General features: G+C 42.5%; 1 protein-coding gene across 1 annotated transcript in view; it reads right to left on the bottom strand.

Annotated features, from left to right (window-relative positions):
* The window catches only part of SPAST (spastin), a 70792-nt gene that overhangs the window by 29971 nt on the left and 13456 nt on the right, over positions 1–27365 (bottom strand). The window contains exons 3-6 of the mRNA XM_078785109.1: positions 8123–8206; positions 5666–5994; positions 5406–5551; positions 5195–5288 (exon numbers count right to left, since the gene is read on the bottom strand). Of these exons, the coding sequence (XP_078641235.1) occupies positions 5195–5288; positions 5406–5551; positions 5666–5994; positions 8123–8206 (653 nt within the window). The remainder of the gene's footprint in view (positions 1–5194; positions 5289–5405; positions 5552–5665; positions 5995–8122; positions 8207–27365) is intronic.

Raw genomic sequence — 27365 nt, 5'->3', positions numbered from 1 at the left:
GTGTGCCTGTCTGGAAATGGATAGTTTTATGTGGATAGGATTGAATATGCAGAGAATCCGTAAAATAAAATAGAAATATAATTTGATTATGAACATTATCTCTTTTGTCAAGGGAGATGGAATATAAAGATTTGATGTGCTGGGTTATGAGCAGCCATTAATTAATAGTAAAATTGTGAGTAATTTGGGGATTCCATTTTTGATAGAATTTATATGAGAATAACAGCTATTTATGGATATGAGCTTCATAAAAAGAAATGAGGGAGTACAAAATTAGCCAAATTTGGGAGAGGTCTTACACTGACTTCCCAGAATACTCTGCTCACGGATTTTTATATATATATATATATATATATATATATATATATATATATATATATATATATATATATAAACTTGAATTTTATCAGCATATAAATTGTGCTGCATGTATGGTTGTGTATTAGGCATAGATGATATGGGAAAATAGTAAAGAATATCTTGCTGGTTGGAACTATTGTGAGTTTTAAAACGGAATGCATTGTGAATCTTAAACCAAGGGGCAGACATGAACGCGCTGTTACGTTATTTATACTCAGAACGCGATGTCACGTGTACCTGCAACATATTTGTTAAACTCGCACACCTATATTGGCATACTGGTGTCAGTAGTACTCACTGGGTGCATAGAAATGGATGAGCAACAGTTAAGGGGGTTTAAAATAAAAACACTTACTTGGATATTTTCTACAAAAGTATGGGTTTCAATAAGTGGTAACTGTACACATGGGATTCATCAAATTAAGTTTTGGAGTTCAAACAAAGTCACTGGTTAACAGATGGGAATGGATAGTAAATAAATTCTTCAATGCTGGGTAAATGAAGTGAGATATTACAAAGACTTATTAGAGCTATTGTTCTTCCTTGCAGCAGTGGGAGAAAATTTAGATCCAACATAATGAATCTATAAATGAATGTGATAGGGATAATATCCTCAATTTGTACTAATTATTTGATTGTGGGTAAAGGAATTAATTTATCGTAGTGGATTGTTAACAAGCAGCCTGAAATGTCCTGAGAGTGTGCATCCATGTAATCAGAAATCCCAGATTTGTTTTTTACAAACAACATTTTGGTAGAGATCTTATGTGGACGAATACTTGCTTGATAGATAAAAACGGTACTGCATGTTGGCAGCCACTTCGGTGGCCATTTAGGCCGAACAAATAGGAAAAAACTGTAATTGAATATGTAATTTACAGATGAGTATTTGGGAAGTAAAAAGGGAATTTATTGATTTGGGAGACATTTTTCGAAGGTTTATTAAAGTGTTGCAATATGACATTTGGCAAGGAAAATTATTGGATGGGAAAATTAGATCTGTTTATAAAATGAGTTTGTTGACCCATTGAAGTTAATTCTTTGAATTGTTGTTTAATTAGCATTTTGAGTTCAAATTGGAAATAGTTTGGTAGAGCTTTGGTTAAAACCTTTGGTTGCAGTGTTTTGGAACAAATTGATAAACCGTAGGAGGTTGATAAGAATAGAAACAAATATGGACCTAAAATAGAAAGATTGTTATGATGATATGAATAATACCGAGATTAAAAGAATGAATCAAGTGATGTTGCAAATGAATAGTGAATACAGTAGAATTAAGATAATGGCATAACGACAATGTTATGAGTTGTGTCAATTACAATATCAGTGAACTCATATCACCACGAGTGACACACTGTTAGGAAAAAAAGAGGGAAAAGAAAAAGTGGAGAGGAATTATGGTAATAATACATTATGTTTAATTTGTTGGTTTGGGAAAATTGTTGTTGGGAATTAGGTATTCCCGTTTGTGATTGTAATCATATACAATGCTATTCTTAGTTTAGTAATAAAATACATACCTGATTGAATATTATTTGTGTGACGCATATAAATGAATATAACTTTTGTGTTAAGGAAAAACAACAAATTGTTGAATGTGAAACTGTCGGAAGATATACATGATTATGCTGATTTCATGGTAAGATGTACCCTATCTGATTCAGTGTGTGCGGAAAGCAGATTCAGATGTGACTGAGCATAAGGATAAGACGAGATCACATTTTGGAGGGATTGCTAACGGAATTGGGAAGAAGTTCGAGAAAGAAAATTTGTGGCTAAAAAATGAAGTTAATCATGGCATACACCCTCTTTCTCAAAGAATGATGAAGACATTCTCCCGTGTAACTTGGAGATGAATGCTTACCTTCACCAAGGAAATTTATGTGACCATTTGCCTGGATCACACTGCAACATATGAAAGAAAGGCGATCACTTACTCTTGTTCGAAGGCTTCGAACATTCACCACATCAGAAGTTGCAGGATAACGACATTTTACCTGCAACCTCTGTGAAATGCGGGGACATATGTTATTACTTCACCAACGTCCGGGGAACCAGCATGGAGCTGCAAAAAACGGCTGTGCCCTTGTCACAACAGCTGTGCACGATTCTGCTGGTTGCTCCTGGTAAGGACCATGAATGACCTGAACACCATGGTCCCAACATCATTGTGGATGCATCCGGCATCCCTGTTCCACATCTTGCTGGCCAATCAACGTCACACCAATACTTGCTGCCCACTCACAATGAGGGAGGAGGCAAGTCGACTACAACTGGGTGAAGGCCTTGTTCAGGAATTACTATGGTTTACAGCAAAAAGTGGCAAGAATGCTACAAGGAGAGCAGGGTCAGTCTATGACTCCGCAATGTTACCACAACAGCGAAATCCTACACGAAGTAGTGCAGGAGCTATGAAGACATTAGGAGAAAATGTTTCATACCAGGATTCAAACACAAGTGATCAGCCCTTCCTTTCAAACAAAGTCAACATTTGTGTGGAGGCAAACGTTTTTGCCAGATGGTGCAGATGCTTTACAAAACTTGAAAATGAAGTGAAATTGTTGTATCTTGGTGATGGTGAAGTGTTGTTTTGAAAATATATTTGTGATGCAAATGCAATAGATTGAACGATATGGAAGGAGTCAATGACCAACGAAATGTTTTGTGATTCTTGCAGGATGATGGTGTATGCCCAAGGGAATTTGATTACCAAAGTGATTGATTATTTACTTATACTTGTAATGATGTTTACTTGTAGTGATTGATTGTTTACTTATATTGATGTTTAGATTAATGGTTAATATAAACAAAAACAAAAAGATGAGGGAATTGTGGAAGTGTAACTCAGTGTAACTTATTAATTGGCACTGGTAACTTATTAATTAACACTGGTAACGAAGCAGATACATTTTACCTGCAAACTCTGTGAAAGACGAGTTCGTAAATGAGTGTCAGGAATGTGCCCGAACATGATAATCTCTTGTCCACCTGGTCACAGCCCCTGGCTGGAGCACCCCCCTATCGTTTGGTAAACGGAACCCACAGCAGGAGGGGAGCGAGCTGATGCCAGGACTTGGTGCATGCATGACCTCGGGGCATTAGCGGAGAAAGGATTAACGTTCAGCGGACAGGGGATTAAGTCCAGTTTGTCCATATAAACGAGAGCAAACGTTGAGTCGAGAGGACTTGTCACCAGGAGCTCTGACCGACGGAACGGACGAGCACTCCTCATCATCAGACCCACTGCCCGACGGGAGTGGCGGAGGAACATCGGCCGAACGAGAAGGACCATGCGAAAAGAGTTAACCTGGTCCATTGAATGAAGCGGTATTATTTGGTAATTGGAATGAAGTGAATAACCAGTTAATAAACCAGACCTTTTGTAAAACCTGTGTCCGGTCATTGGAGTCTTGAGTCTCCCGAATACTTCCCCTACAGTACGTATGGATACAACAGATAGCTTAACCCCGCATTTTTGCTTCGCGAGTGCAGGGTGTTACGGATCAATCACTTCTGCCTTTGTTGTTATTATATACTTGTAGGATTTTTAGTTTCAGGTAATATTGTTGTTAAGATTTTTTGTGTGAAATGGAAATGACTTTAGTAAAAGGTAAAAATAAATGTTTGTGAAGGGAAAAGGAAAACACGGCAAAGGAACCAGAAGTGAAGGGAGATCGAGATTGGCAGAGAGAGGCGGAGAGAGACAGCTGTGAGTCGCATCGAGGCTGCGAGCGGACCTTTTTTATATTGGTCGTGAATGAGTTGAGGCTTCCCGGGAAAGGGATTGCCCGTGACATCGTCCTATATTGCGATTGCAATTAAACCTGCGTCAGGTTTTATCACTAAGTATGAGTGATTGTTGGTGGGGGAGCAAGCGCCTCCAACACAGGCCGATACACCATTTTGTCCTCGAAGAGGCCATCTGCTTGGTGCATCTTGTTTTGTCATTGGGATTCCCATATCGACAACATTGTGTTGATCGCTGTTGGTTTTCCATATCGGCTTAATCGTTGGTGGACATGAGGCATGGATTACACTCACGTTTTGGGGGATTGTTATCCCGTTCTGCCAGCTGCCCGACCTCCAACCTCGTAACTCTTCATCTGCACTCGCGCTGAAACCTGCCTATTTCTTGCTGTCCTGCACGACTTAGAACTTTACCCAGCGTGGGGATCCGTGCACGGACTTTGGGGAATGTTATATTCCACTCACGTTTGGCATATCGTGAGTTTGTTGCTTTGAGAGCATTGGGGAATGATTGTACCATCATATGTATTGTTCATTTGATGCAAGTGACATTTCCATTGTACTTTCTTTAATAGTGTTATTATTGTGTATGTGAGATTTCTTAATACAATTACTTGTTTTGTTCTACAATTACATTGGTGTGGTTTTGCTATGGTTTATTAGAACACTCAAAATAACAAATCTTTCTGCCGTGTTCCCTCTCGAGACTCTGAGGTGCACCGCAACCGGGGTTTGGGGAGGAAATACGTAACAAGGGTAATAACGACAAGTGCTGGCAGATGGGTCTTCCTGCTTAAAGTCATTCTGATGGGTACCACACACATTGATGCATCAATCACCATGCATGTGAAACACTGCAAAGGTGATATTTTATTGCTATGTCGACATTGAAACCAAGGCTAGATACCTTAAAGACGAGTTTAAACCAAGGCACATGCCTCTAATCTATCCTAGCAGCCTTTGATTCGTTCAAACGTATGACAGCATAAACATGTTCGCCCAAATTACCTACATAATTATGAGCACATGAAGTCAAAGAAGCAGAAATTATCATCATCACAACACTGTTACTAATCCGAGGTGGTACCTCTGGTCGGAGAGATGGGAGGATGACAATCTCCTGGAGAGCTTGTTTGGCCAGTTCCTGCCCAGCAATGTCTTCCCAATGGACTGATGGTGCACTGGACACAAATATCGACCTCCGTGTCTCCTCCACCATTCATCGATATTATTACTGAAAGTACCAAATAACACCGAACTACTCATTAATTCTGCAGATGAAGAGCCAAGAACCTTACTTGTCCACTATTTCATTAAGGATGAGTGAGGCAAGCTTGCTATCAACATTGCGCAGATTCTTGAGTTCGGTCTTTCGTGCAGGGGAGGCTGTTGGTGTGCTTCCACGACTCCCAGCTCTAGATCCACCTCCCTTAGAGTGAAGGGTCTTTTCAAGCAGAAGATTCCAGATTAGAAAACTTTGCTTCATTAAAGTACACAGATAATTTTCTTCACATCCTTCAACAAATTTCATCATAAATACATCATAAATACACCTCACCTTCCCTGCAGACACAGAGGCCTGGCCTATAAGTCTGCGCCCAGATGCCGTAGGTGAGCCCTGTCGTGGCGAACTGGAACCCGTATTGGGTGGAGATGCTCTTCGGCTACCCACAGGTGAGCAGCGCCCGGGGGGTGTGCTAGCCCCTCCAGAGGGGTGAGATGATGACCGGCTGATGCCTGAGACGTTGAAGGGATTTCCAACACTGGGGTAACGCAGGTGAGTGGGCGACACTGCTGGTGATGTACGGCTTGGCACGGGAACAGCACGAGGAAGCGAATTACTCTTGTGCACCAGAGAATCTCGACGCTTTGGTGCATTCGCCATATCTGCATTGGCAAAGTACAGAGGGATACTAGTGTCATTTCGATTCAATATCTATTCATATCTTTCTTTTTAAGAAAAGTCCCGTTCAACATCATCGTGAAGCACTTTGAAAAATATGTTGGCTGGAAGAGTGGTCAGGGTTTCTCTGCCACCATTTGGCAATGCACGAGGGCTTTGGGGTGCACTCAATAACTACGATACAATTGTGCACTTCTTCAATTGGAGAGCAGCATTGGAAGAAATGAGTGACCTGGATCGGGTACGGAGTGCCAACAATACTCTCAAGCATGAAAGGCTCTCGCCGACTCTGCGAAACAACCTGTGTCCAGCCAGCCGTAGGTATAACCTGTTACCGATGAGCATAATGGACTAGTTTATCATTGCATATGAAAGTGCTGAATGTGTAGTTTACATTGCCAATTGGGATAAGGAATATGACATTGTGTTCATGCTTGAGCAACCATACAAGTACCAGTAGTGTAGTGCTTTGAAGAGAGCGCAGTGTTGCTGTTAGGAACTATCATTACAGCACCCCATGTCTAAGGACACTTTTTCATCAAGATATGTTAGGTTGGCTATCATATCTCATTTTTCTCATTTGTGGAAGTGAAATAACTCAATGTAAATCATGTGTGTCGGGACATTTGCAAACTCTTTATGAGCCATTTGATTTGGCATTTGGAGTGGAAAGTATCGGTAATGAAAATAATCATGTCTACCCTTATTAGGCCTTCCTCATCAAACCCTCTTGCAGGTTAGAGTGTATCCTCTCTCTCTGTCGCCCTCTCCTGTTCATTCATTTATTTACCTCTTGTGTCCAACTGTGGTCCCATTACCCCCCAACACTACCCCCACGGTCAGGAGATTTCCGATTTACACTCTGTCACCTCAATGTTTCATGAGACTAGATCTGGTAGAAAAAACATTTAAAAAGGAAAGAAGAGAAAGGTCAACATTAATTTATTTGTTGGTGTACTTCGACGACTGCACAAACTCCACTTCTTAAGGAACATACGCAAGATTGTTGAAACAAAATTCACACTTTATCCGTTGACAACGGGGTCATAACGAGCATGAAGTAAATTTTCAGTTTATGAAAGAAGCGTCCAAATTTAGCAATATTTTTAGCTCACCTGGAACAAAGTTCAGGGGAGCTTATGCGATGGCGCGCCGTCCGTCAGGCCGTCCGTCCATCTGTCAGTCTGTCTGTCCGTCTGTCAGTCCGTCCGTCCTTCCGTCTGTCTGTCCGTCAGTCCGTAAACACTTGAAACTTCTTCTCCGAAACCGCTGATGGGATTGTGACCAAACTTGGCCCAAATGATATTTGTTGTGTTGTGACTAAACTTTGTTCACGGTATTTAAAAAAAATCTGGGTCTAAGGGAGTCCAACGGGGGTCAAAGTGGATCCAGGTTTGATGCCCCCCCCCCCTCCCCCGAAATAGGAATTTGCTTTTTCCTCTGAAACTACACACACTATTTCGATGAAACTTGACCCCAACCTTCATCACCCGTGATGTACCGAAGTTTGTTCATGGCATTAAGAAAATCGGGGTCTAAGGGGGTCTATGGGGGATCAAAGTGGATCCAGGTTTGACCCCCCCAAAATAGATATTTGATTTCTTCTCTGAAACCACACACACAATTTCGATGTAACTTGACCACAACCTTCATCACCCGTGATGTACCAAAGTTTGTTCACAGCATAAAAAAAATCGAGGTCTAAGGTGGTCTATGAGGGGGAGTGAACCCCAAAATAGGTATTTGCTTTTTTCTCAGAAACTACACGCACAATTTCGATGAAACCTGACCACAACCTTCAACACCCTTGATGTGCCAAAAGTTTTTTCACGGCATAAGAAAACTGGCCCTAAGGGGAGGTGCAGGGGGGGACATTGCCCCCCAACATAGCTATTTATTTGTTTGTTTGTTTAAAATCTTATGATTATGTTAGTATGATTCTACATGCTGCCCTGTCTTCTAGCAACCATTGAAATTGGTTTAAAATACCTTTAGTCAGTGGAGTATACTGTTTATTCTACCAGGTGAGCACCAGGGGTATTCCCCCTATGTTTATTTATTTACTAGAAACACAAGTGACAGTGAAGTTACGTGTCTGTTCATTTCACCGACCAAGCAAATCGAGTCGATCCTTTGCCATCACTAGGTTGGTCTTCATCTTGGCCTGCAGACGCCGTGCTCTCTCAAACTGTTCACCTGAAAGAAAATGACAAATCTCAAAACCTGAAATCATCTGTTTTAAGCCTCTTTGAGAATAATATTTACTGACAAATTAATATGAACAGAAATCTGCAGTTTTTAAAAATTACTCATCTTGTTTGTTAGATCTTGTATACAAAATTGATTTTTCCAAGTAATGTAGATATTTAAGTCAGTATGGTCGGGTATTAAATGGTAAAAATGGGATTACAGGAAAGATTTTGTTTTTTTAATCCATAACTGAGTCATCCTCCTTATTGCCCGCAATAACCGAAGACGGTTGTTCACATGTGACATGAGAACAATTTTTAGATGTGAATTTGCTTGTAGTGTAGGAGCTTCTCTGACCAGACAAAAACTACTCTGAGATAGCAAGTGGTGTAACCTGGTGTCAAGGGTTGCCAAAAAGACCAGACCAAAATTCATGGAATTTATAATCTCTATAGGTTGCCTACTATTCATGAGGGACACCATGAGGGACACCACCAAATAACGCCGGCAGACGAAATGCCCAGTTTAACCCTTAGATGCACTCATGGGTCATTTTTGCCCCAGAATGATTTTTGTTTTGCGATAGCTTTGTTATACAAAGGTTTATATGCATAACCTTTCATGAATGCTTCGAAATGAAGTGTACTAAATGGTTGTGCATATGTTTTTGGTTTTTTTGGTATTTCAGGATTTTGGTAATTTCTTTTTTTTACAAAAAAAGTCACGTTGACGTCCACCCCTGCCTGCTAAACACCCCCCCCCCCCTTTATTCATTCAAAAACACTATGCAGGAAAGATCGCTGGTTGGGAAAGAAAAATAGGGTACTGGAGGAACAGCCGACCCCAGGGGTGAACCGGACCTTTGGAATGATTGGTGTTGCGGGGGCAATGGCTATTAAGCATGGCTAATGAGGTTGCGGCATGCCAAGTCAAAGGGCATGTCACGACCTCAGTTCCCGGAAACTCCAACTCCCACAAACTTTGCTCCTTCAGATCTACACCAAGCCCAAGCTTCATAAAAGCCGGAGCTTCAGAGCATTTGCTGCTGTTGGCATGTGCTAGGGATCGTGCTGTTGGAACAAGCTGGGGACCCGAGGAGACGCTGCCTGCCTGCTTGTGCAGTGGAGAAATCGCCTGCCAAGATGAATTGCGCTGGAGTCAGGACAAGCTGTGCTATAGCTGGGATGAGCACTGGTCGGATTGCACTGTTCCGAGTCAAGCACGGAGCCGAGGCATGAGAACAAGAGAGCCACATGGTCCATAGTGCGGGAAGATAGCTCCACTACTGATATACACGATCTTTCTCTTCCTTTCCCCTAAGAACCGCTAATTTGTCTACTTGATATGCATAAGGAGTATCATGATTGAAAGAGCTATGAATGGTTGGCCTCTTGACCCATCTGGGTGTGGTTTACACTCTTCATACTCTTCCTCAAAAACACTTATACTGCACACACTCTTCTAATTCGCATTCACTCACTTCTGATCTCATTACCCCTCCTTATCTTCCCATTGTGGGATTGGCATTGTTGTGGGGTTGGCATTGTCGATGCATGCCGAGGGTGAGTCAGACGCCGACAATATACCTCACCCTACCTCTTTATCCTCTATACTTCCTCTTTAAATTTCCCAGGAATGATTCTGTTGGTGCCATGTCCTGATGTCCTGTGTATGAACAAAAATCTAAGACTGCTTCAGGGGGAAATAAGTACTACGGGTAAGATCTGCTCTTCTGTGCCTTTGTTGATGTTTGCTTATTGTGTGATGTGCTTGTAAATACGCGCCTTTCTTTGGTAAATGGTTTTCCATCCTGTCCATTTTTGTCTCATTCGCTCCAATGGCTCGATTTAGTGTGTACAAATAGATAGATGGCATGTTTTATCCCACCGATCGCTCATACCACTAGCCAGCGTGCACTCATGGTTCCGCTCGGATGTACGTAATAAATACATAAATAGGTGCGCATCGAGGGTACATAACCTAATTGGTACCGCCACACCACCGGAAAGGTAACACATTTGTAAAAGAGAGAGAACCCTTCCAGATTTGACTGTTTCAATCGGCACCTGTAGTTGCTTAACATAACCTGTTGGGCCGCGTACTTAATCGCGGCGAAGTAGCCTGCAGATCCGGAGGCTGCGGAGTGTCCCATAAGTCTCCCTTGTGGTGAATCCCAGATCCCGGTTCCATAACAATATCGATATATAGCATGAGAGGAAGTGGCATGTGGGAATGTACATATTGAGTAAAGGAGAGCCCACCAATATGGCGATGTACGATGCCGACGCAATGTTAATGAGGATTTATTCACCTAATTAATTAACATGGGCCACTGACAAATTTATCATCTCAAACCCTCCAACATCATCATCTTACTATAATTCACCAAATGTCCATCTGTCTGTCTGTCTGTCTGTCTGTTCAAAGGTACCGTAAAAACTGCTGAACCGATCGCAAAGATATTTTGGGTGGATAATCCTGGGATCTCCAGGAGTAAAATAGACTATTTAGTTTTCCCAATTTCAGCTCTAGTCTCCAGCATTCTCAGGTTTGGACTCCCGCATAACATTCGCGTTTGCATAACGTTCATTGTTCTCATTGTGACGATGTTGCTTTCCCGGGTGCCGCGCGATCGGTGCAGCCGTTTGTGCGGCACCCGGGAAAGCAACATGTCTCCATCGATCGCCAACAGATCGCTGTCTCCATCGATCTTGCCAAGGCCGTAACAGCTATCGGCTCAAAAATCCTTTTAACTGTTGATTTGGTACAGTTACACGTATCGGGAATTTGGTACACGTATCGGGAGTACATACGACATAGCGATTGTGAACACGATTATCGATCACGATTCACGATCACGATCATCACGATCATAGTGTATCGATCACGATTTGAAACACGATGGAATAATATTTACCGATATGAACAGTGATGTGGCTTTTATTGAAATTCTAAAGATACTGTTTAGATTTTGATGATTTGCGTGTGATATGATTCAACGGATGTTTATATGAATCGTTAAAAATAAAAAAAACCTTCAATTTCTGATATTTTGCCTTTTCATTTGGGCCTCCCAATTGAAGCCCCGCCCATAGGGAGGGTACCGTTGCTCGTATCCATTAACCCGTCTTCCCCGAGCTCACAACTGTCACAATATATTGCGTTATTATCTCTTCCACCGAAGATGAATGGAGGTTTTGTTTTTGCCTTTGTCTGTTTGTCTGTCTCTCAGCAAGATATCTCAAAAAGTTATGGACGGATTTTGGTGAAGATCTGAATCTGCATCGGATATGAGAAATTTTATCCCGTTCACTGCACAGCAGGAGACGGGGTTTTGTAATCACTTTTGTGTGTCTGTCTGTCTGTGTGTATGTGTGTGTCTGTCCAATTTTAAGAATATGCATATTGGGTCACTGAATTGGTTCACCAATCAAAAGCTAGAAGCTGATTGTTTTTTTTTTTAGATCAAAAGGTCAAAGGTCAAGATTGTGTAAAATTGCCAATTTAAACCCAATTGACCTGAAATTTTAAGAATTTGCATATTGGGTCGCTAAATTGGTTCACCAATCAAAAGCTAGAAGCTGATCTTTTTTTAATCAAAAGGTCAAGGCTGCATAAAACCAATTTTCATTTTGTTTTTTGTTTTTGTATCAATTTTCTTTAGGAAGACGAAGAAGAAGACATCTGAATACAAACGGACACAGACGGGATTTGCACTTTCAGACGCTTTCCAGTTTGATTTGAAGTGATTTTTCACCATTACGATATGGGCCAAAATCGATATGTAGCATGATATTTCAAAAAGGGGACGAGTTATGACAAAACTCGGTGGATGAGTTGGGTACATGACAAGAACATGGCGATTAGATTTTGTTTAAGGTCCGGATGCAGATGTTATCTACCAAGTACCACTCGAGTTTACACTGCAAGCTGATAGTTCAACTACAGCTGGTTATTATTTTACAAAAATAAAATACAATTAAAATGCAAATACATGTTTTTTTTCAAGTGGGTGGTGGTTCGTGTGCAGCCACCCGGCTGCTGGTTGCATCATTTTCGGTGGGCACATCTGCCGCTGATCCAGTGCCTGCCTCTCTATAACCAGTCATCTGGTACTTATTTTGCAAGCCTCGGAAGGATGACAGGCTGAGTCAGCCCCACCTGGTGTTAATCCGGGATTACAAACTCAGGACTTTAGGATCCCAAGCCCACCGCCCTAACCATTAGGCCAACACCAGGTAATTTCTTTCAAGGCAGCAGTGATTTAAACAAAGCAGAATGAACAAGCCCTGAAATCGCATCATTAATTGTAAATGCTGTGCTGTCCTTAATTCATCATCGATGGGGAATCATTTATCTCATGCAATCACCAGCTGACCTTCTAACTGGAGGGAAAGCCTTCTAGCGCCAGGTAATCAGATGAGGGCAGCGGGAAGGCAGAGCACAGCATATGGGACCCCGTCCTCAAGGGTGTGATTATAGGGACACCAATAAAGGCAAAATTACTTCGTGCCAAAATAAATTATGATAAAACTGCATCAAAGTCTCATGGTAAGCTCCACATAAAATCCACAAACGGTTTGTAAAAAAGAAAATATATATAATATAATGATTGGGGAAAAATGATATTCAAAACACATTACCTTTGAGATTCTGCAAATTTCAATACTTTATTTCAACTCCACTAGAGAAGAATCGAGTTATCATTGTTATAATTCCATGCAGACGGAAATGCAATCGAGATTGCACGGTGGAAGCGCATTTGCCTTTGGGCTGTCTAGTCTGGCTTAGATTCCTGACTCGACTATAAACTGTAAGATTGGTGCTTTTCAGCCAGGGGTCTCCCCGTCTACTAGTTTTAGCTGGTGAACCTTTAAATATCCCACGATGTCTTTCACAACAAGTAGACACAGTTATCACCAGCATCCTGAACAAATTACAAAGTCCTACCTAAATCACCTTCAGTCGAAAAACAGGCCTGGCAAGCTGGTTCATGAAAGACTTGGGCCAAAAACATGCAAACAGTGCTGTACTGAAATTTTTACAAAATAAAAGTATAGCGGTGGAGGGTTAAAGATACCTCAGTGTCTTTTGACCAAGAGCCTGTAACTTAGCAGCTGCATCCTGTCCAAATCCATGCCTTTACTAGTTCAACAAAATCAAAGCCCCAAGTAGAGGTTCTCACAGCACATCACCAATAGTCTGGCACAGAACTAGAAATATGGCCTGCAAAGTAACAACAACAACAGCAACAACAACAAACAAAAAGGCACTCAGCAGAATGCATAACACTCCGCCAGGCTGAACAGTTTACGTTTTGTATTTTATCAATAGGATGGAACCAAAATCGAATCGGTTTGTTCTTGTCACCTACCTAACTCATCCACCAACTTTTGTCATAACTCATCCACAACTTTTTGAGATATCGTGCTATGTATCATATTCATCCGAATCCATCCACAATGTTTTGAGATATCCTGTTCACAGACAAACAAAATAGACAAACAGACAGATAGGGGTGAAAACATAACTTTCGTCCACCTTTGGTGGAGGAGGTAACAACGACAAACATTCAGCTGGCAATCATCAATGATAGTTGAATTGCAAAGGAAATAGGAATGAGCAGGATAACAAATGTATCGAAAAAGAGATGTGCGATAATTAGGTATCTCCATCAGTGGGCAAAAATAACAAGTTCAAGTGGGTAGAAGAGGAGGTGCATTGATAAGATATGAAATAAAATCACCCACAACTTAGCCCTCACCACACGCCCTTCCCATTTATATTGTTGCTGGGAGCCACAGAGAGCTGCAGTTTCCATTTTGGTGGCTGGTGGTGATGATGGTGGCTTTCCATTTTGCTTAACTCACAAGTCACAACTACAGCGAAGAGGCTGCTGAAAGATCTGGATTGTTTTGTGAGGTATTAACCCAAGCACCACGATTTGACTTTCAATTTCAAAAGCATTAATCATACTATAATGGAGCTGTATGTATGTATTGTCGCGTGATTCCCCAGGTGAACAACACAGGGATCACGAATAGACAAAGCAAGCTTTAACTCCAAGGCGACAATCAAATGCGGACTTTATATATATGCGCTGGAGGAAGAAAGGGGAGGGGAGGAAGCTGAAGAGCTTACTTGTGGTCCCGCCGGTGGTTCCCGAACCTGCGGAAAATAACTCAAACATAACGGATTTATAAATGTACAGAAAATAATGAAAGGGTATATTAAATGAGAAATACCGATAACAAGAAAATGCGCGCTAACTATAATCCTAAACGGGACATCCCCCACACCAGACTTACACACAGACGAAGGATGAAAATAAACTGGAAAATAAAATACGTGTGGGTTATCGTGCACTTTGCTCAATTGGCTGTCCAGGCACCTCGCCAAGACCCATCTCAGGCCCCCTGGTTCCTGGTTTTTGGCCCCTCAGGTTCCTGCGCGGGAATCCGGACGTGGTCCCTGCCTTGGTGGGAAGTAGGCCTCAGTCCGCTTCACTCGTGCGCTGCTAGGCCTCACCAGGCATCTCGCTCACCCTGGCCTCGTGGTGTTCCAGCGGCAAGCCGCCCTCGTCCACGCGGAGAACCACAGCTCTCAGTCTGCGGCTCTTTCTGCTGCCTCTGCACGTCTCCCGATGGCGTCTCTGAACTCGGTAGGGCTGATTGCTTCCTGGAGCCCGTCACCCACGCACAATCGCTCACGAGGTCCGGAAAGTGAACAGGCACAAGAGCGCGAGGAAGAAGAAGCAAGGGAGCAAGAGGTCATCGAGGGCAAAAGGCAAGATAGAGAGAAGGCAAGAGCAAGAGACAAAATGTCGGTCCGAGAGTTCTTTTATTGAACGTCTCGTGATGTCATCTGTGCCTCTCCACCAATGCCCAAAGGCCACCACTACATTGTCCAGCTCTTCACCAAATCAGCGCACCACTTCTTGCTCGCCCTTCTCTCTGCCAATCAGTGAGTGCCTTCTTGCTCTGCCCTGGCCAATCACGGCTCCACGGGTGTACCCTCTGCCTGCCCGAGCTATGTGTACTTCCCAATGGTGTAATTAGCGGCAGCGCTCAATGTCCTGGCTTCCTGGTGGTTTTTAAATTGTTATTTAGTGAGTTGGAATGCGGCCGATTGCATGGCTTGGCTATGTGTCTATGGTGTGGTGCCAAAAAGGATAAAGGATAGATCACTGAAGTTTGACGAACAGGGTAATTAACATAATCCCTACAACTAGTTAACACAAGGGCCATCCTCGTATGGCCACAATTATTCACTCTTACGCGACAACTGGCAAAACAAAACTTACTACATTTGTCCTGTCAGCCCAAATAGTTAACACCGCAGGATGACGAATGGCCGTTATGGTTTTAAATTTTGAGGCGCGTAGCCGAAACTGGCAGTTGGCTTGTCGTGCATGAGTTAAGGAACCAAAATGCTTACCTGCATGAAGCTTACCGGGTTTTAATCGAAACCCACAGAACAAATAAACAACACAACAAATGAAATGCACAATAATGAATTTAATGAAAGTAAATGTAATGAATGAAAAAATGAACGGTGAGGTAAGTCTAATATTTCCGACTTGAGGATCCTCCATTCAGACACAGAGACAAACAAGGGGAAAGATAAAATAAATTGTTTTAAGCCGGCTGGCACTCAGCTTGGCGTCCAGACTACACCTGGGAGCTTTATCGTCGCAGAAGTCCGTGCAGCCAACCGCGTGGTAAACACTCCAACAAATGGCGCTGAAAATGCCCAGGCGTGAGCAAGAAGCCAACCCGCCCTTCCTCGCTTCAACCGCCAAGTGAGACGCGGCTCTCTCCTCCACAAAAAGCACCACAGTCAACACCCCCCCCCTCCTCCAACGTTGCAAAAGTTCCAACGCTCCGAAAAGTTCGCTTCACGAGCGCACCCGAGACCAAAAGTGACCACCTCCAAACCAAACCAAACCTCAACCAACCAATCAAATCAAAGAGCAAAAGAACCAAAGCCAGAAAGAGAGAGACTGTCGGCATGATTCTTCTTACTCCTAGCTCTCGAACCTTCTCACTCTGACGTCACACTGTCCAATCATGCACTTCGGGGGAGGGGCCTCATGGGCCTCTTGACCGCCCACCGATTCTCCGCCTTTACTGGGCAGGGCCTTTTTCCTATCGTGTTCATGTGGGCGGGCTCACTTGTCGATTGCTCTGCGCGGGTACTGTCGGCGAGCATGCCGGTTATTCTGGATTATTGGAGCGCTCATTGTTATTGTTGTTGTTGTGATTGAAAAAAAAACAGAGGGAAAAATCACAGGAGGCAATCACATACTGGGAGAAACTAATCTTAACCCTACCTAGTTAACACAAGCTCCAGCCCCACCTCCCCAACGCCCCCCCCACCCCCCTGTGAGAAGGCACGTAAATGATATTAAGTTCACAGTTTTTCTACTTAAATACATCGAGATTGGCTTCCTACTCGCACACGGTCCATGCTACCCGACACAGTTCTATCTCCATGATGGTATTTCATCACCTACCCCCACAAATGTAACAGTATGTATGTATGTACAGTCACGTGAAAAGGTAAGTACACCCCATGTAAAGTTTTGACTTTTTCAACACTAGGACGTGCCCGTACGTGGGTGCCCGTTCCTTGCCAAAAAAAAAAAAAAAAATGTCTTCGCCCATGCATGCATGGGCGTGCCCATGGGCCCATGGGCGTGCCCGTAAGTGCGTGATGTGACCGTACAATGAATGTATCGTCCCGACGCCGCAGCTCGGATGGCGCTGCAGTTAATCGGGCCTGTATCGGCAGAGTTATTATAAACGTGTACTACAATCGATCGTACCTTACAACAATCAACACAGATTGCAACGTCAAATAAATGAATACGCTCTCAAATGTTCCGTCCGAGGCAGCGTCTGCTCGCCAAGTTCAGCATCAGTACGTCGTCACTATGACTATCCGTAAGTCCGGAAGTGACGTCCTCATTTGACTGTCCGGAAGGTCGCATATCGCAGTTACGATGAATCGCAAATTAGTTTTAATTAGTTTTAAAACATAGTTTAACGCCAACATAGCGCCAACATAGTTTGCCAACGTGAAATAAATGAATACGCTCTCAAATGTGCCGTCCGAGGCAGAGTCTGTTCGCCACGTTCGGCACACGTGATAGCTCGCTGCTCTCTGATTGGTTGAATCGTTTTTTGGACATAGCTCGGTAACTACTTCTCCGATTAATATGAAACCTTGAAAAGGCACATCCTCAGGTCCCCAGCAATATACCTGGCAAGTTTCAAGTATATCGGACCCGTGGTTGTCGAGAAACAGCGGTCACAGACACACAGACACACACACATACACACACACATACACACACACATACACACACACATACACACAGAGATTACTGGAATTATAGATAGATGTTTCAACATACAGCTATTTGATCTTCATTTCAACAATATTGATAGATAAAGGTGATATAATATAACAAATATCATGAAACATTTACATTTTGTAGTCCATTGTATAATTTAAATAAACATAAATGTAAATTTCGCATATGGAAAAAGTAAGTACACCCCGACATTTATCACTACTTCAAATACCTAAAATTAGAATCAGGGGCACCAGCTCAGGTGCAAATGGTTAGAACATTGCTAGAGAGGATCTTGGAGGAACCTGTCTTATTTAAACCTCAGACATTTCGTTTGGTTTGCCCTTTGTTGTTGAAGTGTGCGGCGTCACCATGTCTAGATCAAAAGAGCTCTCTGAGGCCTTCAGAAAGAAGGTTATAGATGCCTACGAGTCTGGGAAGGGATTTAAAAAGATCTCCAAACAATTTGAAATCAATCATTCGACTGCCGGAAGATCATCTACAAGTGGAGAAGATTCCAAACAATTGCCAACTTTTTCAGGCCAGGCCGCCCCAGCAAGTTCAGCCCGAGAGCAGACCGCAAGATGCTGAAAGAAGTCTCTCAGAACCCCAAAATGTCATCGTGGGATCTACAGGTAGCTCTTGCCACTGTTGATGTCAAAGTGCACGAGTCTACCATTAGAAAGAGGCTGCACAAAATTGATCTACATGGGAGGTGTGCCATGAGGAAACCTTTGCTGTCCAGAAAGAACATCAGGGCAAGACTAAAGTTTGCCAATGAACACCTAGGCAAAGACCCGCACTTCTAGAATAATGTGCTCTGGACAGATGAGTCAAAGGTAGAGCTATTTGGCCACAGTACCAGAAGACTTGTTTGGCGAAAACCAAAGACAGCATTTGACCACAAGAACCTGATACCATCTGTAAAGCATGGTGGTGGAAATATTATGGTTTGGGGCAGCTTTGCTGCATCAGGGCCTGGGCAGCTCACCATCATAGAATCCACTATGAATTCTTCATTGTACCAGAGGGTGCTTGAGGATAACGTGAGGCCATCTGTCAGAAAGTTGAAGCTCAACTGCAGGTGGACCTTGCAACATGACATTGACCCTAACATACCAGTAAATCCACCAAGGAATGGCTGAAAAGAAAGAAATGGAGGGTTCTGGAATGGCCAAGTCAAAGCCCAGGTCTAAATCCCATTGAGATGTTGTGGGGGGATTTGAAATGAGCTGTGCATGCTTGAAACCTCTCTAACACCGCACAGCTGAAAGAATTCTGCATGGAGGAGTGGGCAAAAATTTCTCCCAGTCGATGCCAGAGACTGGTAGACAGTTATAAGAAATGCCTACTTGAGGTTGTTTCTGCCAAAGGGGGCAATACCACCTATTAGAGCCAAGGGTGTACTTACTTTTTTCCACATGCGAAATTTGCATTTATGTTTATTTAAATTATACAATGGACTACAAAATGTAAATGTTTCATGATATTTGTTATATTATATCACCTTTATCTGTCAATATTGTTGAAATGAAGATCAAATAGCTGTATGTTGAAACATGTTGAAAAAGTCAAAACTTTACATGGGGTGTACTTACTTTACGTGATTGTATGGATGTATGCAAGTATGTATGTAGCTGAAACTCCAAGGATTGCACTTTTTATAAATTAAAATGAGTGCATTACTTTTTTGTGGAAACTGAAGTTTATATATATATATATATATATATATATATATATATATATATATATATATATATACATACATATATATACACACACACACATGTAACACTTTAATTTGAAACACTTGAAAACACTTGAAAACACACTTGAATTTGAGATTTGCATTTATGTTTATTTAAATTATACAATGGACTACAAAATGTAAATGTTTCATGATATTTGTTATATTATATTACATTTATCTCTCAATATTGTTGAAATGAAGATCAAATATCTGTAGTATGTTGAAACATGTTGAAAAAGTCAAAACTTTACATGGGGTGTACTTACTTCACGTGATTGTATGGATGTATGCAAGTATGTATGTAGCTGAAACTCCAAGGATTGCACTTTTTATAAATTAAAATGAGTGCATTACTTTTTTGTGGAAACTGAAGTTATATATATATATATATATATATATATATATATATACATACATATATATATATATATACATATATATATATATATATATATATATATATATATATATATATATATATATATATATATATATATATATATATACATATATATACACACACACACACGTAACACTTTAATTTGAAACTAATTAAATCATGCAACTATCACAGAACATGGTTTCTGTGCTGTTTGAGAATATTTATGGTATTTACGGGGACTTCCTATCTAATTTTGTCCGACGATCAGTTGCTATCTATACCTATAAAAGACAAAAATCTATCTCTCTATCTCTGTCTCTCTGTCTCTCTCTCTCTCTCTGTACGTGTTATATGCACTGCCATATATTTTAAGTTACAAACTCCAAATTCGGGGTACAAATACAACTTTGTGTGGGGGATAACAAAGGCATGTGGGAGCTGTTTGTTGCCTCACACGGGGGAGTGGGGGTGGGGGAAGGCATAAATTATCTTTGTAAATGTGTATGGTGTCGTGCCACCAGGTGGTGGTGCCACCTGGTGGTATTACAATTCCATTTTTTACCTGGGCAATGCTGAGGTTAAAGCATTCTTCACAGGGGTATATTTATTCTGACAAACAGGACAACTAATTGGTCCATCAGCAAAGCAAGGGGTATAGGCTCCACTAGTCTACAATGCTTCTGGACACAAGGACTGGATATACATTGCTGTCAATGTTTATCATGGAGAAGGGAATGATTATTACGAACCCGAATTTCCATGAATTAATCAAACTTGAGAAGAACAGTACTTAAGTGTTATTACTGTCCGTCGTAAACAGCAACTTCAGCTAGTACCTCCAAAAATCTGAAAAAAGAAAAAAGTTTGTTATCTGGATACATTTTTCTATCACCATGTCAGATAACCCCAACATGTTACCTTTCATGGTAAGAAGGATGCTCTTCTTATGAGGTTATTCTAAAGCATTGGCGCTTCAGTATGGCTTCCTTGTTGACCTGGATTGATGAATGGACGGTATGGATAGAGTACAGTGCTATATAATTTCTGAGTGTAGTTTTGTCCACAGCCAATTTCGATGTATCCAACTCCTCTCATCTTCCTTCCAACCCCCTCTCATTCCATTGATCCCACCCCTCCCCCTAATAGAGTCCGACACTGAACGTTTCATCAAAAGACGCCATTTAAAATATGAATATTTTCAGAAGAAACCACGCTGATGAAACCAAAATCATGCAGATCATTTTCAATACGAGCTGGGCCAATCACCAGATATCTTACTATAATTCACCAAATGTCTGTCCGTCTGTCTGTCTGTCTGTCTGCCTGTGTGTTCGAAGGTACCGTAAAAACTGCTGAACCGATCGCAACGATATTTTGGGTGGATAATCCTGGGATCTCCAGGAGTAAAATAGGGTATTTAGTTTTCCCAATTTCAGCTTTGGTCTCCAGCATTCTCAGGTTTGGACTCCCGCATAACATTCGCGTTCGCATAACGTTCATTGTTCTCATTGTGACGATGCTGCTTTCCCGGGTGCCGCGCGATCGGTGCAGCCGTTTGTGCGGCACCCAGGAAAGCAACATGTCTCCATCGATCGCTAACAGATCGCGGTCTCCATCGATCTTGCCAAGGCCGTAACAGCTATCGGCTCAAAATCCTTTCAACTGTTGATTTGGTACAGTTACACGTATCGGGAATTTGGTACACGTATCGGGAGTACATACGACATAGCGATTGTGAACACGATTATCGATCACGATTTACGATCATCACGATCATAGTGTATCGATCACGATTTGAAACACGATGGAATAATATTTACCGATATGAACAGTGATGTGGCTTTTATTGAAATTCTAAAGATACTGTTTAGATTTTGATGATTTGCGTGTGATATGATTCAACGGATGTTTATATGAATCGTTTAAAATAAAAAAGCATTCAATTTCTGATATTTTGCCTTTTCATTTGGGCCTCCCAATTGAAGCCCCACCCATAGGGAGGGTACCGTTGCTAGTTTATTTAATTGATGTTTCGCCCGTTTCTGTGATTAAACGGAACTTGAAGCATTTTCAAACATCAATTGTATATTCTTTAACATTACCTAGCAGTCGAAAGCACTTCCCACAAGAAGACCGATTATAAAACTCTCTAATGCATCACCCATAGTGGTATGTCCTCGACAGGGTGCCCGAGGGATAAATTGAATTTGGCACCGAAATCATAACCTTGGTGAAAGGTTTCTAGGCAAAGGTCACGACTTGCATCACATCAGCAAATGGGGGATATTCCAATGGCTTTTCTGCATGTGAAACAATCCAATTTGAACCCATCACTCATGATGCTGGGAACCCATATGAGAATCCTATGTACTGCGCTGATGTGCAGCATTGTGTCCGAATGTCTTTGTGTTTGAGTATAAAAGGACACCGACATCTCATCTACTCTGTAGTCCATTCCAACAACCAATACATTCCAACTGCAATCTCTTTGTCTCAACATATTCAGGAGAAAAACATAATAGGTACATAAGGATGCAAAAACCCTGGAATATTGGTACAATTCTGATTTAGTCGGGAAATGCTAAATAGAAGCAGGAAATCAAAGCAGGAAAATGAGGGTTGGTGCTTATGTGGGGAAAACAGATAAAAAGGAGAACCTTTGTCTGGAGCAATGGAATATCATTAATGGAAGCAGATTCAGCGATTCTCTACATCAGGAAGGAATGGTCAAATTTACATAATTCCACATAAAATTGAACATGAAAGAATGGAAAACAAGACAATGATGAAGAATGATGCAGAAATTGCTTGAAACCTATCAGGTATGCTTGTAGTCAACGAAGCATTGCTGGATATGAATTCACAGTTTTGTGTTCCCATCCCCACTAAGCTTAAATGGATTCAGCAGCTCATTACACTGTATGTGTTCAGTGCACATGGGGCCTGACCTTGGATACCCGTATCGCAGGCTGTCTACGCATGCATCGTGCTGTTCCAGGAGGAAAAAAGATTCAGCAAACTGATATAAACAGACAAAACCTACGTGTGGGATGTGAGTACACACTCGGATGGATGTGAGCTGAATGAGCATATGGCAGCAGTTAGATTTAATTAATTGGCAATTCCTTATAAAATCTATACTATACGAGGGCTGCTTGTCTGTCTGTGTGTTTTTGGCTGTGTCGCCATTTTTCTCAGATATGGCTGAACGGATTTTCGGCAAACTTTCAGAGGTTCATCAGTGAGTGCCTGGGAGTGTTAAGGCCAACAACACAACAACAACATGCATTTTAAGGCCATTTTTACTGCGAGAGCGGGGGTTAGCCTTGCGGACCCCATGACAATCTTCTCCATATTGCCCTATTTTCTGCATCTCTCCTTGTTAACCCCCTTGCCCGCATTTATTCTTCCACCATCTTTAGCCAAGTCTTTCTCGGTCTTCCCCATCCTCTACTTCCTTCTACATTCATTTCTATCACGCTTCTCAACCAGTCACTTTCATCCTTCCTCAACACATGACCAAACCATCTCAACCTGTTTCTCTTCACAGCATCAATCACAGGCTCTATTCCCATCATCTTTCGCAATTCATCATTTGTCTTCCTCTCTCTCAACGATACTCCGCACATCCACCGAACCATTCGCATTTCCACCCTGTCCAGCCTTCATTGCTGCTCTACGTTCATTACCCATGTCTCGCTCCCATAAATCATAACACTTCTCACACATGCAGCATACACCTTTCCCTTCAGCTTCAACGACACTCCCCTCCTCATCAGCATGCCACTCAGTTCCCGAAACTTCTTCCATGCACATCTCACTCCAGCAACCGTTGCCGAGTCTGATCCACCTTCTCCATTCAGCATGTCTCCGAGATAGCAAAATGTTTTCACACCTTCCAGCTTCACGCCATCTCCAAGATCCAAATCAACATTTCCTCCATCTGCAGCTCCCTCTGTGCACACCTTACATTTGAATGTTGCTGCCACACTTGTTAATGACCCTCTCAAACCACTACTTTTTGATGAACCCACTCAGCACACATTGTACATTGAATGGAATTCACTCCGACACCCTTCCTGCACACACAGCACATGGCCACTTCCCAGTTCTTTCCACCTCACCACATGCTTTACCACTAGCCATCACCTTCGTCTTTCCGATATTCACCTTCAGACCTTTTGTCTCCATACATTCCTTCCACTTGTTCATCTTTTCCTTCAGTCCATCCATACTTTCCGCTATCAACACCAGATCATCTGCACACAACAACTCCCACGGTAAACCCTCCTTTACGTTCTGAGCCAGCACCTCCATCACAGCTACAAATAGTAGTGGACTTAGTAATGACCCCTGATGCACTCCCACCTTCACCTCAAACTCACCACTGTTCCCGTCCTTCGTCCTTACAGCTGTGCGTGCTCTTTTGTACATTGCCATCACTACTCTGATCAACCATTCCTCCACTCCGAACTTCCTCAATGCCCATGTCAATACTTCGCGTGGAACCCCATCGAATGCGTTCTCCAGATCAACAAACCCAAGAAACAACTTCTTCCTCTTCTCCATGTACTTCTCCTGCAACTGCCTCACAATAAAAAGCGTGTCTGTCATTCCTCTTCCTGGCATAAATCCAAACTGCATTTCGTCGATCTTCACTTTCTTCCTTAGCCTCCTCTCCAACACCCTTTCCAATACCTTCATTCCATGCTCTAATAACTTTATCGCTCGGTACGAGCCACACTCCAGAGGGTCACCTTTCCCCTTGTATAGAGGGACGAGGGTACTCAGTTCCCAATCCACTGGAATGCGGCCTTCTTTCACCACCAGATTACAGATCTCTGTCATTCTCTTCACACCCCAACTTCCTGCTGCCTTCAACATATCTCCCACATCTCCCGTCGCCACAACGCTTTTCTACTCTTCATTGCTTTTATCGCTTCCTCAACTTCCTTCTCAGTTATATTCTCTGCCAGTCCTAAAACTGGGTTACTCTCTATGTTGCCATCCCATTCATTCTCTGTATTCAACAGCATTTCCATATATCTTTTCCATCTTCCTTTAATTCCATCTCGGTCCACAACGATTTGTCCCACTTCATCCTTCAAGCAACTCACCCCCATCACATCACACCTCTCTTTCGCTATCTGCTTTGCATTCCTGAATACCGCTCTCTGACCCTCTTCCAAATCTAAGCGTTCTCCGAACATTTTCCTACATGCCTCCTGCGCCTTTGCTACCTCTTTCTTTGCAGCCTTCTTGGCTGCCTTATAACTTTCATGCTCTGCTTTTTCTGCTCTCGTACCCTTCACCTTCTGCCACTCCTTGAACTTCTTCCTCTTCTCGTCAATCCTCTTTCCAACTTCATCATCCCACCACCATGTTTCCGAGTGCCTCAGTGGTCCTTTTGTCCATCCACATACCTCCCCAATGGCTCCCAACAGACTATCTCTCATTGACATCCAACCACTTTCAAGCTCAACCACATCATCCTCTACCCTACTCAGCCTCTCTTTTAATGCCTCCCTTACTGTCACCTCTTTCAACCTCCACACCTTAATTCTCGGTTCGTACTTCACCCGCCGAGCTCTCCTCGCACCTTTCACCCTTATGTCGCAGACAACCAAGTGGTGCTGTGAAACAGCCTCCTCCCCCGGGATCACCTTTGTGTCCCGGAGGTGCTCCCTATTTTGCCTACGCGCACCATCAGGTAGTCAACGGTTGTCGTCGACCCACCTGACGTGTATGTGACAAGCTTATTATCCTCTTTCTGGAACTGAGTATTACAAATCAACAAATCAGCTCCATCAGCAAACTCCAAAATCCTTTCACCTTCTCCATTTCTCACACCATATCCGTAACCCACATGAACTCCCTCAAAACCATCCATACTCCTTCCCACATGTCCATTTAGGTCTCCTCCTACCACAACAACTTCCTCATCTTTCACGTTTTCCATCAGCTTCTCTATCGCACACCAGAACTTGTCCTTCTCTTCATCGTTCCGACCAACCTGCGGAGCATATCCCGAGATGACGTTCACCAAGAGCTTTCCAATCATCATTTTCACCATCATCAACCTATCACTCACTCTAGTCACACTCACCACACTGTCTACAAACTCCTCAGAAAACAGGACACCAACACCATTCACGCCCTCCAGGCACCCTTGCCACACAAACTTGTATTTCTGTCCCTGCCTACCCTTCACCATTCTCACACCACTTCCCTTCCATCTCGTCTCTTGCACACAACATATGTCCACTCTTCTGACCAATACTTCCACCACTTCTCCTGATCTCCCTGTCATTGTCCCTACATTCCATGTCCCAAACATCAGAAACCGATCTCCACTTCCGGCTGTACCCTGCCCATATGTAGTTGCAATTGTCATGGTTCTCTTTTTGAGGCAATGTTTTTAATGGCCGGATGCCCTTCCTGACGTCAACCTTCTTAGTCGCCTCTTACGACACGCAGGGATACGGTGTACCTATTCTAAACCGGGGTACACACCGGGAAAGTGTTAAGGCCCCCAAAAAAAGAAGACATTTTGAAAAAGAAATTGGATTTTTTTTTTTTTTTTTTTTTACCATTCTATAGTGTCCGAGCCTTTGTGGCTATATGAAAGGTAATAGCAAATTATCCCGATTTGTGTGAAAGGTAATAGTAAATAACATCACCGGGCAACGCCGGGCACTCCTGCCAGTTATTGATAAATGATCCATCAATATGATCACATTTCACCACCTAATTCTGTTTCATTAAAACTAAAACAACTTTGACATTATCCAAAACATCCTTTCGAGAATCCAGTAAGAGTTCAGGTTGAAATATAGTTTTGTTCATGTTTTCATGGTAATGACGTCACACATCGAAATTAATGAAGGGACCAAATCAACATCACAAATACCAATAATTAAGATTATATATATATATATATATATATATATATATATATATATATATATATATATATATATAGTATCTGTAATCTGGTTCTCCAACCTAATGAGCGGACAGCATGACGTCATCGCCATGCATGTCCGCATTGCCTGCAAAGCTCCAGAGGAACCATCTAGCAGTGCGTCATTACGGATTATAAATTCAGATACTGTCACAAGTGCATGCAAAACTCACAGTTACCCACCTGGTTAGGTTGGAGAACCTAACCTAGGTTAAGTTAGGTCGGAGGTTAGGTTGGTTAGTTACCGACCATCGGACATGCATGGTGATGACGTCATGCTGTCCGCTCATTAGGTTGGAGAACCAGATTACAGATACCATTATTAGTAACTCCCAACCGCAACCAGGTCGACTCCATATGATGAGTGGATACCAGAGATAACGTTACCGTGTGGCAGGCGGTGCTTATCGCTCCCAGCAAGGTGCAGCAGCAGCTGTATGGGACACCTTGCTGGCGGTTCTCCACTGATGATATGAAGGTCGCATAGTGACTGATATAAAAACCGAAAGGTTCACAGAGCTACAAGTGTATGGAAAGCCTCACTGCGTTGCCCTGATGAAGCCCCAACAAGGGCGAAACCAGGTCAGTAACTGTGAGTTTTGCATGCACTTGTGACAGTATCTGTATTTATAATCCGTAATGACGCACTGCTAGATGGTTCCTCTGGAGCTTTGCAGGCAATGCGGACATGCATGGCGATGACGTCATGCT

This window comes from Myxine glutinosa, chromosome 9, assembly GCF_964187855.1.
Source record: "Myxine glutinosa chromosome 9, kmMyxGlut1.1, whole genome shotgun sequence".
NCBI lineage: Eukaryota > Metazoa > Chordata > Myxini > Myxiniformes > Myxinidae > Myxine > Myxine glutinosa.
Note: the sequence above shows the minus strand (reverse complement) of the source record. Positions and strands in the feature narration are given on the sequence as shown.